Below are 19,398 nucleotides of genomic sequence, written 5' to 3' on the forward strand. Positions count from 1 at the left end.
TAACATCATCCTATTGTACGATTTAATGACAAGCAAAAAAATGAAAAAAGTAACAGAGCTTTTACACATGTTGATGTAAAAACAAATATTAGACAACCTGCCAAATGCTAAATATTATATATTTATGTAGATATATATTTGAATTAAGCATTATATCTAGTATGGAAAAATAAATGTAACCATTGTTTATGGCCCCTGATCTGCCTCTACTGTCAACAGATACAGTAGCTTTTATAACTGTAGCTGAAAGCATACTTTTTTTAATCTTATTCCTTATCTATTATTAAGTTTAGGTGAAGACCCCCACACACTTTGGCATTATTGCTGCTTGCTGTTGAGTAACCTGAGCACACCTCAAGTGATCACTTAGGATTTTGTAATTCTTTGTCCTTACTGACAGCTGAAGAAAAAGCAGGAGAAAACATTGTTATACTAAAGAGTTCTCCTGAGACTCGTTATAAAAGCAAAAGGAACAGGATGTTCTTTGTTGATAGATTTGAACTCTGCAATAAAACGGTATCTTTAATACAAGAAATTATCAAATGACATTTAGTTCTGAGTCAAAACAAGGAGTTATGAATATATCTTATTAGGGGTGTGCATTGGCACTGCCCTCACGATTCGATTCGATTACGATTCACCAGGTAATGATTCGATTCAATTCGATTCTACGATTCATTGCGATGCATCAAAATCCCATTGACTTCGTAAAATCCGAAATGTGCCCAGAGCTTTTCCAAGCTTTTGGTGCGTTTTTAATTAGGCCTACCCGTCTATCGCGCTCATCTCCCTCCGCCTCAGCCATCTTGATTGTTGTTGGTATGCCCCCAGAAGTAATTGAAACTTCACAACTTAATAAACAGTGACATAATCGATTATGGCACATTACCGCATCGATGCTGAATCGTGCATGCCCAGCATTGCAATGCATCGCTGAATCGATTATTGTTGACACCCCTATATCTTATGAAAAATTGCCCATCACAAAACTTACCACATTTTTTCTGCTGAGGACCTCCAGAATATTGTTGAGAAGCTCCAAACTGTTTCTCCTCTCATCATGAGGACCATCAGCCATGCTAGCCAGTGCGCCACTCAGCTCCCGCAGCATCATGGGTAACAATACATCACGACATTCTGTGAAAACAGAAGCGCAAATATCCAAAATATGATATGTACAATTTATTTTACAGAAGAGATTTAAATTTTTTACCAAGAAATCTTAGGAGGAACTAGACCCAATAAATGGAAGAAAATACAGGCCACAGGAATGAGAAGCTCACGACTCCCAAAATTAAGTGGACCTGTTGGTAATCTCAGAAACAGACTGTCTGCAATGTTTTTCTCTGAGTTTACAGGAAACTTTGAGATGCCAGAAACTGGAGTTTTAAAGTCGTAGGGAAGGGGCTGTTCCAACCGTTGCATTTCTGAATTCTCCCGGGTGGTGCCCAACTTTACAAGAGTGAACAAAGAGAATTTAATGGGTCGTTTATCAAGGGGGCAGGGTTGTTGTGGCGGGAGATTCGCAAGCCCGGTGCTTCGGAAGCATCGTGCTAACCAGTAAGCAACTTAGTTCTAGTAGGTTCCCAATGTGAAATTACATTGGGATCAAGTTGCACTAAATTTGTGACTTAGAAACGACACTGTCAAAAAAACGCAATGGACAGCGGAAACATGCAAGAGGAGGAGAGTTTTGTGTCGGAGGTCGTGGATGAGTCTCCTCCGTCATACATTTTTTATTAAGAGAAGAAAGCAGGGATGAAGATGTTGTGGAAAAGGACGTCAGGGCGGCAGAAGCTTGGTTTGGTGTAGAAGGCTTACAGCTGTACATGTTTGAGCCCTTGAATCGCAACGCTGCCAGTTCTGCTAGCTCTACGCCTGCTGAAGACACAGACGTCCATCCCCGTGAACACTGGGACGTAACTCAATGGTAAAGTAAATTATTCCTATTTCTTAGTTCAACTGTTGCGTATATTAGCCGCGACATATGAATCAAGATGCTATAACCGAAAAAATTTGATTGACAGATGACCGTTGATATCTGATTGGCCGAATTTAGGTGAACAAGTTGATGTATAACTAACTGGCCTTCATAAGATAACGAAAAAAAAGCCACAGATGTTAAGGATGGATTTTTTTTTTTAAATAGAAATTTTCTAAATTTTTGGACAATATCGTCTAATAAAGAGTACATTTATATGCATGTTTAAGCCACAATGATTTGACATTGAAATATGATTTCCCTACGACTTTAATCCGAAAGGAAATTAGCTCCAAATGAGAAAGGAGATCAACAGAAAAGGGAGTGAAAGCCTTTAAAGTTTGAAAATCTAGGCTTTTATCAATTTTTGATAATGTCATGTTTTCGCTGTGGTATAAAGCAAGCTAACCATGCTGACATGTCATGAGCTGTTGTTTATAAAACCCAATCAACATTTATTTCACTAAGGATTTAAACACTAAACCCTTTCATGATATACTCAGGGTTGAATTTCAAATTATGAATTTACCTCCTTGAATTTGCATTGTGATGTGTAAACACATTAATACATTACTACATTAGTTTAAAAGCTAATTTGACCTCATTCTAAACCCTTCAAGATAAAGTTTCATTCTGTAGCATTAAATGCATGCCTAACTGTGATAGTGCATAATTTTATTGATTATGGGTCTTAACCAATTTCTTTAACTTTTCTTCGTTTACATAGTAGCTTAGTTTAGTTGAGTTATACTAGTTAAGTCAAGAATTTTTAAACCATGCTTGACTTATAGTTGAATGACTTTTGGTAATAAATTAATATGTTTTGAATAGAAATTGTTATGGATTTACTCCACGTGTGCAAAGTTAACTGTCAGACCATGATTTTAGCTCGATTCACCCTTTCATTTGTGTCACAGCCAACTGGGCATGTATTCACAGAACAATATATGACAGCCTGGAATTAATTTGATTAGGTAAAATATTTGCTACCTCTAATGGGGTAAGCATTAAATATAAAGTTATTGCATAACATATTATGGCGTTCCTGTGCAGGCATTGCATATAACAAAGGTGACATTTAAATCTTCTTATAAAAAAAAAAAAAACCAGGCAGTTTCTACCCAAACCCACTTTAGAAACAGACCATATGAAGACATAGCCATCAGTAACATCTTGTGGAATAAGAGGACCATACCCTTAAAGTATAATGCACAAAAGTTTCAATTTCAAATGCCTGTATTAAGGTGAACATAAAAAAAATAAAAATAAATAAAAATTCTTTTCATTCTAAAGTTTAGTTTAAGGAGTTGTTTTGTCTGTTTTCTGTATGTATTTTGAAATAGTAGCAAAAACCCTCTAGCTCAAAGTAAAAGCTATAAAGCAGTAGAAAGTGGACATTTTAATCAACAAGAATATCTTCTGCTTTATTAGGTGATCTAATGCTCTAGATGCTTTGTAAATTATTCAGGCTGATTCGCAGCTCTGCTTCCTGCTGTTGCTACTATTTCAGATGATTGTCTTTGGGTGTTTTGGTTTTACACCAAATCACTCACTATACAAAATGTTGAAGTCTTCTGCACAGGAGGTGGAAATCATCTCCAATATTTTGTAGCTATTTTTAGAAACAATTTAAATGTTGTCTTTTTGTTGTTGTCCATTTCAGTGTTTATATGTATTTGCTTACTTATGTTGCTCCATTATACAGCTAGGTACTGTGGCACTCAAACATTTAACTCCAAGACATACAATTATACACACACATTGCATAAAAGTGTTCATATGAAGATCAGAAAATGTAGTGCGTTTTATTAATTTTAGTAAATAGGCTACTAGTTATGTTGGGCTGTTTATTTTTTATTTTTGTTATTGCATCTCATGTCACCAAGCAGTACAGTGACTACCTGTAGCCTTATATATACGCTCACTGACTGATAACAAGGCTATATACAGTATATCCGTGATGCTAACTGATGGACAAACTTTGATCTGATTTGTTTCATTAGTTGTGTAATGTTTTTAAATCATTCTGTGGAAACAGAGATAGGCACCGGCCCCACCACGACTCTGACAGGACTAAGTGAGAAAAGATGGATAGATGGATGGATTTATATTTATCATTACTGCTGTTATTTCTGTAACCATTGTGGGTGTTTCTTTCATTAAACGAGGGAAACCAACAATTTTGTCCACATGCATAGATGATTGTTTATGTTGTATACAGTCTGCAGTAGAGTTTGAAAAAAAAATCGAAAGGAATCAACATTTTGCACATGAACAAGAAATATGTCTCTCTGGAGTTGAGTGAAAAGTTGAACATCGCCTTCCCCATCAAGGTATTTATCTAATCATTGGTTTTGCAGTTTTGTTTACCTGTTTTTTAGTGTCATATTTATCTATTAATAAAAATGTTTTTTAAATATCTCCCGTAGTTTAACACTTCATTTTTATCCCTCACCTATATTGGTGCTTAGCCTTTACACAATTTTCCACAACATATGGTCATTTTGACATTATTACAGAATATGAATAATAACATTTCTTTGTTATTGGTAGAGTTTGGATTATGCCTTTTTTTCAACAAATGTTATATAATACAAACAAACTTTACAACGTTAGGTTATTATTTACCTTTAATTTTACTTAAATTCACTTAAATACCAACCAGAGAAGCAGTTTTTTTTTTTAAGTGGATACATAGAAGCATCCACTGCTCAAAAAGTATCGGCATCAAACAATGACTTTGAATTAATAGTCTCCCAGAAGGTATGAAAAACTGCTATACCTTTTGCATTTACAGCTGCCTTCATGTACAACAAACTACAGTAAGGGTAACAAGATTAGCAAAGTTTTGTTGTCAGTAAAAAAAAAAAAAAAAAAAAAAAATGAGTGAAATGCTTTTTTAACAAGGATGTCCTAATAATATTTTTTGAGGTCAGCTAAACTATAGCATTTTAGATACCAGTATGAGGGCAGTCTGTGAGTAGAAATATTTATCAATTAGTTACCAGTAGAAACAACTATATTTATTAATTTTTACATTTTATTATTAACAGCCTTGACCCATCTTTTCCATGTCTTCTTCCTCCATCTTTCTGCTACTTAACATTATGCACCCCATGCAGTGTCCATTGCCTCAGGTAGACATAGACCATTAAAAGCTCATTTGGGCTCATGCTCATTAGGTCCATTATTAACTGAGCCAAGCCTTTATGCCTGCTGTTGGACCCTTACACATAAAGTAATCACAAAAACACAAACTCATACAGGCAATCACTAGTAGATGACGAAAGGCATGAGTCCTCTAACACTTTCAATTGAACAGATTTAAATAAGTCAATGAATAGTGCAAATAAAAATAAAATGATAAATGTACTGTAGTTAATTTTAAAATAATATAGGATCAATATTAAATAAAGATAGCTCCTGTTTTGGAAATTAAGGACAGCAGTTAGTGCCTTAGAGTCTGTCAACTGAGTATTTACTGAGAAACCTTACAAAATCTGGTTAATCCATGACAGCAGGAATTCATCTTTTGCCCCTCCATATAGAACACAGTGGGTGGTGCTTCATGCCACTCTTGTTGCACGAGCTTAAAAATTAATCCATCTGCTTCTGGGGAGGATGTAGCTCTGAACCTTAGGACCTGCACGCTCCTTTCCATGGCAAAAGCAAACCTGGTTTCAGCTGCTTTAGTCATACTGAACAACAACTAGCAAACCCAGTTGTCATTTTGGGTGCATTGAGGTAACAATGCATTTATAAAGATTTCAAAGTGTAACTTAAAATATGGAATTCTAAGTAGAGATATTTCATTATTTTATAATCATAATACCTTTGATGTTTTTTTTTACATTTACTTTAACAAATTTTTACACTATTCAACTGATCGATTTGTAGAAGCCAAAAAGGAGTGAAACACTACTCAACTGATCAATTTTAAATTTTCTCTCAATTTAAACCCTAGTTCACATTTTAATTTCCCATAATTAAAAGACGATGTATGCAATCCAACCAAAGGCATCTCATATACCAATAACCTTAGTTAACTTATAATTGCAATTTAGATTTTCATTACTTAATTTTGACTGTACTATTTGCATTTTATGTCTGTATTCTGGCCAAGCAAAATACCTATTTTGGTATATTCTTATAGTAGTTGATATAGCTAACAAAATAATTCAAGAACACCTTTTTTTTTCCACCAACAGAACAAGTGATGGTAGTTAAACTGATAAAACACTAGGTGCCAATGATAAGCTTGGTTGAACAACCAAACACATTTTATAGTCAATAGCTGCTTCCAGTTCAATATTTTACAACACAAGCAGTTTAATAATTCCCTTACACAGTAGTTTCCTTATATCAGACTTAAATTTTTATGGATTAGAGAGTATGTGTTGCTTTGAATCATATTTGCACCGTTGCATCCTTGAAAATCACACCTGAAACTCATAAATATATAGGATATGACGGAGAAGGCTTTCTTGATAGGGATCATTCAGACTTTAGCTCAAAGGCCTTTTCTAATTTCTATCCATGAAATAGAATAACATCTGCTTCTAGTACCTTTTTAAATAGCCCAGACTTCACCCCCCCTTGGTCTAAACATTTTGTGAGTATGAGCATAACCTTAAACGGACCCTGGTCTGGACCAAACAACTGGACTAAGAAATACTGCTCTTTGGACTTCATAGGCCAACATAACAGTAAACAATGTTATGAAAGCATACCTATTCTGAAGTATACCGCTTAACAGCATGTCATGCCATAGCATGTCTATGTGTATTCTCAGATATTGTAACAAAGTTAATGAAAATGCTAGTAAAGGCCCATTTCTTAAAGCAAGTTTAACAAACTCAGAATACAATCCTTAATGGCTGATGTAAGTTAGTTCAATCAAGTCTGAGTAGGTCTACTCAGAGTTGCACATGTGCATAACAAGTGTATAAAGCCATGATCAGTGGAGCTCCGATTTTACGACTCACCATGACAACAGCTAACACAAAGAGACTTTTTCCACCACTAAACGTAGAGATTTTAATGCAGAAATAAAAAAGTAGACATTGGGCTTAAAAAAGACAGCAACAGCGCTACAGCTGCAAATGACAGGGAGGTGGTAAAGGAGAAGATTGCTGCTCGTATGTTAAGGTGCAGTCTGGTATGGCAGGCTGTTTAGCCATTTATTAAAGCTCTGTCTTCTCTGTGGTTGAATTTGTAGATCCCTAAAATAGGACCCTTCCTAGTCAAAATCTCATATCTAGTCGGAAGTGTAAAAACAGATTTTCTAAATTAAATTTTTGAAGCTGAAACTGAATTTCAGAAAGTTCAAAATGACGTTATTTTTAGACATCAAAAATGTTTATTTTAGAATTGAAGAATGTCATTTTGCTTGAAATATTCATTTTGAAAAGAAGACCCAAAGGTATTTCAGATAACAAAAATAGACTTAGACAACTTTTATTGTCATTTCGTATACACAAAGTGTATACAGAATAAAATTTCATTTTGTACAGCTAAAGAAAAACCATGTTCCGACAAACGAATCAATGTCAAAATGGTCTGCCATAGCCTGTTGAAATTACGATAACTTCACGGAGGAAACTAGTTTACTGGTTGAATGGTAGTGGATAAGTGTATTATATTCCTGTACAATCTCAGGATGGAGAAGCACACCTGTCAGAAGGTAAAGATGAAGTATAAAAAAGTTGTAACAGGTAGGACATGTGAATCATCTAATGGGGAACCTCCTCATTTTGATTCCATCTTATATTACACAATATATACTGGCTGTCTGACTGTGCTGTCATTGTCTAGAATGCCATTACCCATATGTTATATATGGGTAATGGCATATATAATGTGAGTATATGGGTAATGGCATATGCTTGTGCTTTTAACACCAAATGTCCTTAATGGACCTATTGAATTCTTTGCTTTTTATTGTTCACACAAAACCATGACAGAAATATCCGGACTATAACAGGAAATGAAATAATGTGATTGATCACAGAGGACACTCTGGTTGTGTCCGAACGTACGCTCTAATCATTATATAGGGCACTATATAGTGAATAAACCATTTTAAATGAGTGTCCGAATGTCTAGTGGATGAAAAAGCAGTGGACTCGAAATTTTCCACAGTGCACCTTAAAAAGTAGTGATCATCCATGGTCACTTGACAACGGATATATCCCAGATTGCTTTGCGAGAGCTCTCCTTGCAAAGCATCATGGGATTTGTTGCAGCAGCAGTAATTAACAAAGATGGTACAAAGATTAGTCTATAAACTCCAAGGCTGGACTATTGCAATTCTTTACAATCAGGAAGTCCACAAACTGTAGTTAAAAGCCTTCAGCCGATCCAAAATGCTGGAGCTACAGTTTGGATTAAAGTTATAAAGAAAGATTATATTTCATCTATTTTAACTTTCCTTTATTGTATTGGCTTCTTGTTAAACATAAAAAAATGTTAATCTGTCCTCTCACATAGAAAGCCCTAAATAACCAAGATCCACCTTTTATCAAATGTCTGATTGTTCTTTACGGTGTCAATAGTGTAATTCGCTCTAAGTCATTAGGCCACAAGTGGTTCCTTGCATTTCAAAAAGTAGAATGGGATGCAGATCTTAAAGTTATCAGGCTCCTCTCCTGTGAAACAAACAACCACCACAAGGTAGACACAACGTCTATTTTTTGATTAGGCTTAAAGCTACAGTGTTATAAATACTGGTATTTACTGACAGACATGTAATTTATTACACATAAATACCAGTATGTTATTTTTTATCATCCACGAACCGAAAGTTTCAATCTCTATTACTTTAATGCCTAAGCAATTGCTATTTATAATTACATAGGAGTGGTTGATGTATTTTTGGAAGCAGACATTTTTGTGCTATGACAGCGCAGACTACAGTCACAAACTAGTGACTGTAAAGATTACCATTATGCTAGAAGGTTACTACAGCAAGTTAGGCCTATATAAAATCTGTACCTACAAAGACTAATTGCTGCGGTTGGACCATTAGGTTTTACTGGAAATTACACATTGTATCTTTGAAAAGATCCTTTTTCATAAATATATAGTTAAAGTGGCTCAGGATATTCTAAGCTACCTCTATCACGAAGCTGCTATTGGCTTAGGCTGCTAGATGATATATGAACCACTTTTCATTACAGTGCTTCCTTTTATCTTTATTCTCAACTTCTGCAATATTTGTTGGTTCCTGCCTTCAACTACATATTTTATAGATGAAAAAATTGGGCTTGTTTTTTAGTGCTTACTGATGTTTGTCTTTGAATTTAACTAAAGTGAATTGAATTGAATGGAATCAATTGAAATCCAACTTTGGGTCTCCTTTGCCTTGCTGGAAACATTCGCTCAATTACAAATAAAATCTTTCAAAACCTATGTTGAACGAGCTGCTCTGAGCTGATACGTAAACTCAAAGTGAATTAGCAGGCACAAACAGATGTATAGTTCACTTGTAAGACATATAATGTTAAAGCAAACCACTCCAAAAAAAAAAAATAAATAAATAAAAACATGTGCTTTAGGACCAAACAAAACCAAAGGTCTTTCCAAGTGAGAACACACCCTAAAACATTAAAGAATTATTTGTTCTATGGGATACAGTGGTGTGTAAATAACACATTTTGTATATATTGTATATTTTCAAGAATCTATCTGTTTGTATCAACAAATTGATGTATTCTACGTGGCACAGAGGTTAATTGCATGGCCTATGTACAGAGGCCTTTGCCATATGTCTTCCCACTCCTCTCTGTTCCATTCCAGGCTACTTTAAAAAAACATTTTAAAAAATCCCTCTAATGCCTAAAAGTGTCTGTATTATTCTGTTTTTGTGATCCTTTCGATAGAATCAACCTTGTGATATTTTCTTTTTTATTTACCAAAGATGCACATGCACGCAGCACTCTCAATCTTCTTTAACAAGACATCAGTACATTGTTTTCTGCCTACTCTAACTTTGCATTTTATTGCCAAAACATTTTTAATATAGTTACTGCAGAAAGTATGCTTGCTGCTGTAAAGTAGCCCAGGGAGAGACAATTAAAAGAGATAATTAGGCTTTGAAAAGAGCTACTAAACCACCTATGGTTTTGCATCATGTTTGCAACAATCAACTCCCAGAATATTATCTTTACAAAGTGAGGACATATATAATATAATCCAATGTACTTCTTAAAATTTTTATCCTCTAAGTTAATGTCATTGACACCGGTGTCCACCTTCAGTAAATAAAAACTGGTAACTATTGCAGCAAGTTGTACTGATAAGTATTACCTTTACAAAGACGATGGCTCAGTCATGGCTAAACGCAATGGACTGCTCAGTGCTTACCTTTATAAAGAAAAAAAGCTTTTGAATCAACTCTTTTTCAAGAACACCATCTAATTAAATTTGGATATGCTTTTTAATGTGTTTTCGGTATTTTCAGGGTGAAGGTTAAGGTGGTGGTTAATGTTGAAACTATTCCTAACCTTTTGGAAAGATTGCTGACTCTGACTCCTAATCCTGTAAACCTGAACCGTACAGAGGCCCAAAGGCTGCTGCGTTTTAGTAATGCAAGGAAGAAAGAAACTATTTATTTGATCCAACTTTTAACTTACTTGATGTTAGCCCAAGTACTTTTTTTCTTCTCTATGCTGGCTGCAGTGTTTTTTTTGTTTTTGTTTTTTTTTTATGCTGTCACTGGGTGAGGGAATACTCACACCCTTAATATGCACCAGTCATTTTCAGTATCAAAACAAACACACCCACACACACATCTTCAAGGTTAGAACCTCAGATTCTTTCATCTACAGTATATAGTATATAGCTAGGTATATAGCAATATACTATATATTTTATATAGTATATTGTATGTTTTATATTGTATATAGCTATAGATTCTGTATTCTGTATATATATCTAATTTGTCTGCACCATCAACACCATAATTGCAAACCTACTTGGCAATAAACTTGATTGTGATTCTGATTCTATCCATCAATCCATAGAACGTATGATTTCAGTCGAGGAATCAACAGCCTAGCCCATTACAGGGCAACATAGATACACAGTTCATACTAAAATTCACCCACATCTCATCAGAAGGTAGTTTTGTATGGTAATTCAACCTATACAATATAATATTTTTTAAAGGCTATTGTACAAGAGAGAGCCCATACATTCACAGCTGGAACATCAAACTATACAAAGAAAAACCTGTGACTAGATTTAAACTTAGGACCAGATCTAATAAGCAAAACACACAGGAACCCAATCTAGCAGGACAAAATCTAATATTCACCTATTATCTATACTAGTTTACATTGTGTAAGGTTGCAGAGGAGCTGGTGTTTATAATCTGTTTTATATAATAGTCAATGGGTGGGGTACATGCCATTTGAATCTGGCAAAATTTTGATTCATAAAAGTATGTAGTTGAATATATTTCTTCCTAAAGTTTAAAAGAAAACATTACGCCGTGGGTCTGAATCTAGTGAACATTGGTTAATTTACTAATGCATGCACTCTGAAACATCCTAGTATTTCTATGCTCCAGTTGCCTGAGTGATTTACGTACATGTTGTAGGTCATTGCCTGTGGTGCAACGGTGCAACAAATCAATTCAGCCATGCAGTGGCAGAAAGCTGCTCTGACAGATAAATGAAAATCGTGATCTTGCTCCAGACATTGGAATGAATTTCACCCTATTTCAGCTTTTACAAAATTTTAAGAGTGTGTTTGTGCCGACGCACTATTCACCCAGATTGGTTGAGCATTTATGGACATAAACAGGTGCTGAAGTACAGCCCAAAGCACATACAACGGAGTGTTACGAAATGATTTATATTCAAAACAAAATTTCTATTTCCAAACCTCACAACCAGATGGTGATTATTAATTCCAGTTTATGGGTCTAGCTTCCCAATTTGAATAAGTCTGTCTGTGTTTGATTTCGTCCTTTGTTGTCATTTGATGTGTGAGAGCTTGAATCTGCTTTTGGATGTTTAAAAATTTGCTTATGTGTTTGGGTTACAAAGTCTCAAATGGCAGACAGTCGCCAGTGTTAGCATACCGCCACACACAGAGAGCAGCTTTGATGGCTCAGCAGCCAGCTCATTCCTTTTCTCTGCCATTTTTTCTTCCTTTCTTTTTTTTAGCAAAGACAATAAAATACAGCGCATAATAATGAGATGCAATCTCAGTTTCTAAAAGGTATGTAAATCAGACTTTCCATCCCTGCCTCATCTCTCTTTTCTGTTTCATTCTCTGCTGTCGGTAAGATAGAGCGATAGGAAAGATGATAATGAAGAGGTTCAGAGGCGCAACGACAAGTAAATCTTCTGAGTTGAAAGGGGGATGGGACCATGCCAAATGTTGTCTCACTCTGCGATTACTAAATGTCTCTTTCATGTCACTGTGGATGTTTTCCATCATCTGTTCTCTCTCCCTTTTTCATTTGTATTCCTCCTTCCTTTCTTACCTTTTCCTCTTGCATCGTCTTATGGTGTCAATTTAAAATGACACATTTTCTATGTTTATATTAAGCTTCTGCTTGTTCGTGTGCAAACATTTTGCATGCTTAAACTGACAAATAAAAAATATGTCTGAACATTTTTACAAAGAACATAACACTGTTTTCTAAAAGAATTGCCTGAGACTTTTTTTTGTAAATACAAAATGTCAATTGTGTTTAAAACATGTTTTTCACTTTGTTTCTCACCATTTCTTTGATAAGACTTGGCAGGAAAAAAATGCTAACAGCAAAATCGTAGTAAATAGAATGACTTCAAAGGACGCATTCTTGAATAAAGCAGCTGTTCATTGTAATTTAACGTTGTGTTTTTCACATTATGCTGTTGCGAAGATGGTAGCTGTTGCAAAGAAAAAATAATTTCCTACATGGCATAACAATAATTTTCATGACTTTCAGTCAATGGTGGTATTCTGTTAGAACACGATCAATTTAAAGTTCCTCTGTAAATGTATTCTTTCACCTGACCAGTAGATTCCTTCAGCTCCACAAATGTTGACTCAGACCTTTTGCCTGTTCCTTTGACTAATTTTGTTTCAGCCTAACTTGTGCACATTGGTCACTTGTATTTTGATAGGGCTTAAATTAGGCCATGGTTTTTCTAAGATGGGGATTGAAAAGCATTCTAAACCTGTATGTCCAAAGTTTAGGAGATGGCTTAATAATACAACAAGGCTTTAAAAGTATTTTTGGGGGTTTCCTGGGTCTTTAAGATTCTGTGTCTAACAAATACCAATATCAGTATCCTACTTGAGAGCAATTAGGGCTCATCAGCTTAACTGTTTCTTTTCTACTCTAGATAGAGCCACCTATGGAGCTAGTTTGCCTTATCCTTTTCGAACGTACAGTAGAAAATGTTATTGGATCAGTGCTTCTTCATCCCTTTTTCACATCTGTCTCCTTGAACCCCAGTCGGCAGAAGGCCGCCCAGCCTAAGCCTGATTCTGATGGAGGTTTCTTTATGTTAAAAGGAAGCTTTTCCTCTCCACCTTTGCTGCTGTCTACTGTTGCCACAGGCTCACCCAGGAGAAGTCTAGTCTGAAAAGTCAGAGACTTCACACAATTAGTTAGGTTTTGTTAGATAGAAAACTTTAAACCAATCTGACCGTATGATCTGATTGAGCTGTCTCTGTAAAGTGCCTGGAGATGACGTGTTGTGAATTGGTTATATATAAACTGTATTAAATTTGATCAAATTTTATTCTGTGTTTGTCTACCTCACAAAATCCTAATGCAATCCTAATGCAAATGCATAACTTTAATTATGCAAATGAAAAATTTGAAAAGGTTGCAGTATTAAGACTTCCATCTTTTTTTTTTTTTTCCAAATTCAAAGCCCCATTTTCCTTCTTCCCTATTAAGTGCCAAATATTTTATATGAATTACTGTGTTTGTATCATAAGTTCTAGAACAGTTAAATCAGTTTAACCAATGCAGTTCAGAACTAGATGTATTTAATGGATGTAGCAAGTCAGTGCATCGGCTGATAAAGTTGACTTATTTCAGAACCAGAAAGCATTATGTCACAAAGCGGCTGGCTCTAGCTAAGCCTGTATCTGATCTTTCTTCTAAAATCCAGCTGTGTGTGCGTTCTGATTGAATAACAGGACAGGCACTTATGCTCACGCCCTAAATCTCTGCTCATGATAAATCAGTGAAGCATATCCAGTTTGTCAACTGAAACTATTGTTGCTGTTGCTGTACAATAAGACAGCATCTAATAGGAGTAGGTTTAGGTTTTAACATTCCTAGACCTAATATATTTCTATAAGTTGGGAAATTGATCTAAAAGAGCTACGAAACAAAACAGGACCCTTAAATTTGCACATCTGTACCAGATAAATTATAGGTAAGTGTGTGTCCCCACATCAGGTCCCTCTCCCTTCCTTGTCAGCATTTAGTTTCCAGTGAAATCGCCCCACAGGCACAGGCAATGGGAATATAAATGAGACGGAGGATAGGTGTAAGGCAGAGGCATTTCCCAAAATGATTAAACTCCCTTCACTTTACTCCATTAGTCCCATCCATCCCTAGTTTTGTCCGAACACATCCTCTCAAACTGTGGTCTCTACAGACACTGAACGACAGCCACTACCTCTTCCACTCTCATTAACCTTCTAAGCCCATCAAGCAAAAGCCCCACAATAAGTGCCGCTATTTTGGGTCAGCCTGAGCGACATTTCAAAATCACAAGCAGCAGATGGCTCATCTGCTGTCAAACCTCAGCATCGATTTTTACAAACAGATGTCACCGCTACGGCTTCATTTACATTTGTACAGTAACCCTCTGTATCTTTAGTCATTATTCTTGATTGATGTTTGTGAGTGGTAAAGACAGCCCAAACCCAGCTAGATATAAAAAAGGCTAATGTGATCTTGTGTGTGAGACTGTTTACCACAAAAAACAATGAGAGGAAAATGAAGAGAAGGGAATCAGAGCTACAAGTCATCTCATTGATAGAAAAACATAATATACACAAATGGTGACAGCTTGCAGAGATAGTGATTTGATTACGGTCTTATATTTGTAGCGGCATTGCAAACGTTTAAGTGCAGAATGACGTACAGGAAAACTCTGTCAAACAAGCAACCTGTTACGTATTTCTATGCCTACACACTGACTGCTGCAATTCAGAAGATGAATTGAAATTACAGCTCAATCTGCTGCCTTATGGCAAGGACCATTAATGCATCACAGTATTTACAAGACTCTTCAGGTGTATGCAAAAAATTTAATAAGATACAAACTGGACCCTTTCATCTAGCAAAGCACACTCTTATTGCACTCTGATCCAAATCTGTATTAAAGATGTTATATGTTTTTGTGGGCAAATCACAAAAAGTTGCAAGTTTAATTTGTCACTGAGCTTTTGGGTGAGGGGTACAGTAAAGCCTACAGTTCCATATCAATATTACTGATTGGTTGACAAAGTAGGCACAACTGTGAACACTCAGCCCTGATTAAATCCTGAAAATAATAACTTTACAGAACATCATTCCCCCATATCCATCAAGCACTTCTACGCATCTGCTAAGTAATTAAATCAGAGGAAATACACGTACTTGTGTCAACGATGTTTCCCAATGTGTGGCAGTAAAAACAAAAGCAATTGAAGTAATGGGTCTGCTGTCTTTGATTTTAATTAATGCAATACAATGAAGCCAAACATTGCACCTGAAAGAAGAACCTTTACTCCATGCAAAAGTCTTTTACATTCCATTAAGGCTAGATTTTGGTATGAATACCAGTTGCCCTGCTGAAAGATTCTGTCGTATGAGCAGCGGATCTCTGCAGATACTCCAAAGAATCCTTTGGCCCCTAGATCACTCTTAATGCTTACTTTCTTAGTTGTTCCGTTTTACATAAAATTCTTATGCTGGAGGTGAAATGAGGCAAAATGTTTCATAGTTCACTTTATGTGACTAATTGTGGTCAGACAGCGTATTTTCTCACAGCAAAACCAAAAGACAGCACATACTGAACTAGACTTTGTTTAATGGGAAGGCAAACAAACAACTGACTGATCCTTTGCATTTAATTCATGCCCTCCTTGATCGCCTATTCTTTTTTTTCCCCCCTTCATCAGCTTTTCTGATCTCAATCTGTCACAGTGATTGCCTGATGAAATCATAATTTGCCCAAATTGAGCCGTAATGCGCCTCTTGTGAATTTAATTTGGTCTCAAAGCCAGATTAACCCTCATCACAGGATGCACATGTCTGTCAGCGCATGTGGACTGGCATGAGCATGTACACATTGAGCATGTTTGTGGTTGTGTGGAGATACACTATGTGCTTGCCAAGACTTTTAATCCCTGAAGCGTATGCTGAATAAGTCCAATGACCATTTCTGAGTGAGTGTGGGGTAAAAAGTCTAAATCTCTGCAAATACTGTCCCTGGATGAAAACGGTAATCACAAAGTCAGTGCATGGATGCTATTTAAGACAGACAGATACACAGATACTAATATATAAAACCAGAACAAAGGGTAAATGACAACAATAATCCATACTGAAATAGAAACTGTCATAAAACGGAAGCGCTAAAACAATACAATGTGTTCATTTTATAACTTATACACTTTATTCGTCACAAAATGTGTTTGATTTAACTAGTAGAAGCTGCTTAAAGTAGCCATCTACAACATTTACACAGAAAACCCCTGCCAAACTTGTGCTGCTGAGTCAAGTCTGAATAAACAACTGTCCCCTGTTTAACAAACCACCTCCTTCTGCAGCACTGAAGGGAGTCAGTGGATTTGGTATTTTTCCCTGAAGACTGAGCTTGGCAGGTCTATTTGGACAGACAGGTGGAGGATATTAAATATGTATTACTGTACAGTAATAGGACACCAGGCCATTAGCTATTATAAATATGTAATTTAACTCTGTTGCATATATTCTGCCTGCTGAAGGAAAAGTCCCCGACTATACAAGCCCACTTATTAGCATCCCAACACTAAAATGCATCTTAATTAGACTTGGTGTCATCATTGGGGAAAGCAGGAATTAAACTGAAACCAGGCGATAAGCAAAAGAAATACATTGAAGCACAGTGGAAAAAAAAAAAACTGATACCCACAATGACCAACCAATAATTTCAAATATAGTAATATATATTTTTTAATAAAATATAATGAAATTTCTTAGTAAAAAAAAAAGATCCTATGTCAGCACAGTTTAAAACATACATTACACACTACATAAAAAGGAAAACACAAATATTTTGCCCCTGTGAATCATCAAGAGTTCACCTAAAATTATTCCTGTTGTATAATCTGAATAAATGTGGGGGGAAAAAAAAACTCAGGAATGTTTTTTTTTTCCCTTCTAATTGTCCAACTTGGTCCTACAGTAGTTTATTGGGGTTTTTTTTGGGTTTTTTTCCGTTCCATTTCTCCAGAAAGAACTGGTGTAGCTGGATCACTTTTGTAGGTCATCTTGCTTCCCAACAACTTTGCCAGCAAATGTTCCATGGTGCAACTGAAAATAACGGTTTTGGACTGTTCCTCCTTTGGTTAACTTAAGTTATTTTCTAGCTCTTTTATATGTTTCAATTACCAGAGTGAACACAAACACATCATTTTTTATTTCCACAAAATATTATCTCCTGATGACCTATATGTTGTCAATTGCAATAACAATAAGCACAGATTAACACCCTCAAAGAATTACACAGCCACCACTGTGCTTCGTAAATAATATATTTTGCCCCTAGTTCTACAAGTAAGAATGGCATTTAAAGTAAAAACTCAAACTTTTGTTTCATCAGACAATGAGATACTTCTCCAAAAATAAGCTCTTTGTCCCTGGCTGCATTTGCAAAACGGAATTTGTCATTTAAAACTGCCTTTGGGGATTTTTTTTTTTCTTTCATTTTTCTCTTTTCTTCACATCCATGATAGCACTGGAATCATTTCACTCTGGAAAATGACTCTTATCAGTTTCAGTCGGCATCTTCACAAGGTGTTTAGCCTTTGATCTGACGACGCTTGTTACATTCAGATGTGGGACACAGAACCTGTTTCCACCCTGAACCCCATTATTGCAAGACATTATCATGGTTTTTATGGCTGTAGGAACAGATGAATACCTACAGGTATTTGGAAATTGCAACCGAAGAAAAATCAGACTGTAAGAGGTTCACATTTCTACTCGGATATATTTAGATTTTTTCTACGAAGCCACACACAAAAATGGTTTGTTTTTAGCTGCATGTACTAGAGGGTGTGCCTGTATATAACATAAATGTTGAAGACTGCCTATTTCAAGCCTGTGAGAAAGCACACTTATAGGTTTTAAGAAAGTAACACATTTCTCTTGCTCATTATCCTGGCATTTAATAAATATAAATAACCTTGGCAATTCTAAATAACCATAAACAGGAATCGGTTATTCTGATTTGATGTCAAACAGGGAGGAAAAACGTGCTTTATATTACATATGTGACATATAACACTAAGTGTCAGCTTGTGTCTCTATAGAGTGTACGGTACTGTAAACAATGCAATGTGATCAGATCAAAGGATGTACTGTATGGAATAAGAGGAAATAGCTCATGCTTTCATTCTTTATCCCTGTCCCTGTTCCATCTTTATAAACATCACTAGCTCTCCATGGATAAAAAAATATATATATTTTTAACAAGCACACTTTCCCTCTTCTAACTTCTTCCTTACTTCATTCACTCTTTCCTATATTTCATTTCACTCTTTTATTTAATGTTAACCACCTCTCTGCTTGTAATTGACCCATCATAGGTCTCACAGCATCTCAACAGATACTGTAATAAAGGTACTTTAAGAAATGTTAACTGAAGTTGCAATGCATTTCTATACCTTCATGAACAGATTGATGCAGATAATGATTTTTTTCTCTATATCTTTCATCCACCTTTTTTTTTCTCCTTCTGTTCTTAGTGACAGAGCATGACTCAGATCATTCTGACAGCAAGCCAGAGGGCTGTACCCCTGGGGAATCAATCATCTAAGCCAGGATCAATACCAAAGAGCCATATCCAGGACCCATGTTGTTAGCTACAGACTTGGGTTGCAGTAACTGCCTGGCAAAAAGAAATTCTCTAAGTGGTGCTAACTTCTAAACCACAACTGATAAACTGGGATGTTAAAGCATGTGGTCTCCATCATGCACAGATCTGCTTCTGTTCAGTTCTGTTACAACAGTCCTAAATATTGTTTGCATGGCATCACGACGCTGCACTGATCTAATCCATCATTATTTGGAACCCATTTGGAAAAGCAGCCATATATCAGCTCCGTGCAGGAAAATGCAATGCCTATAACAAGTTTTAAAAGAGCCTGAGAAGCAGAGGGTGCAATTACTGATGCACAACAGGCTTTAAAGGTTTGGC

The 19,398-nt window shown here is 35.9% G+C and overlaps 1 protein-coding gene across 1 annotated transcript in view; it reads right to left on the reverse strand.

Annotated features, from left to right (window-relative positions):
* Window positions 1-19,398, reverse strand: part of dock2 (dedicator of cytokinesis 2) — a 130,918-nt gene that overhangs the window by 74,458 nt on the left and 37,062 nt on the right. The window contains exon 25 of the mRNA XM_015393480.1: window positions 995-1,137. Coding sequence (XP_015248966.1) covers window positions 995-1,137 — 143 coding nt within the window. The remainder of the gene's footprint in view (window positions 1-994; window positions 1,138-19,398) is intronic.

Source organism: Cyprinodon variegatus, unplaced genomic scaffold (genome assembly GCF_000732505.1).
Source record: "Cyprinodon variegatus isolate N-32 unplaced genomic scaffold, C_variegatus-1.0 Scaffold643, whole genome shotgun sequence".
NCBI lineage: Eukaryota > Metazoa > Chordata > Actinopteri > Cyprinodontiformes > Cyprinodontidae > Cyprinodon > Cyprinodon variegatus.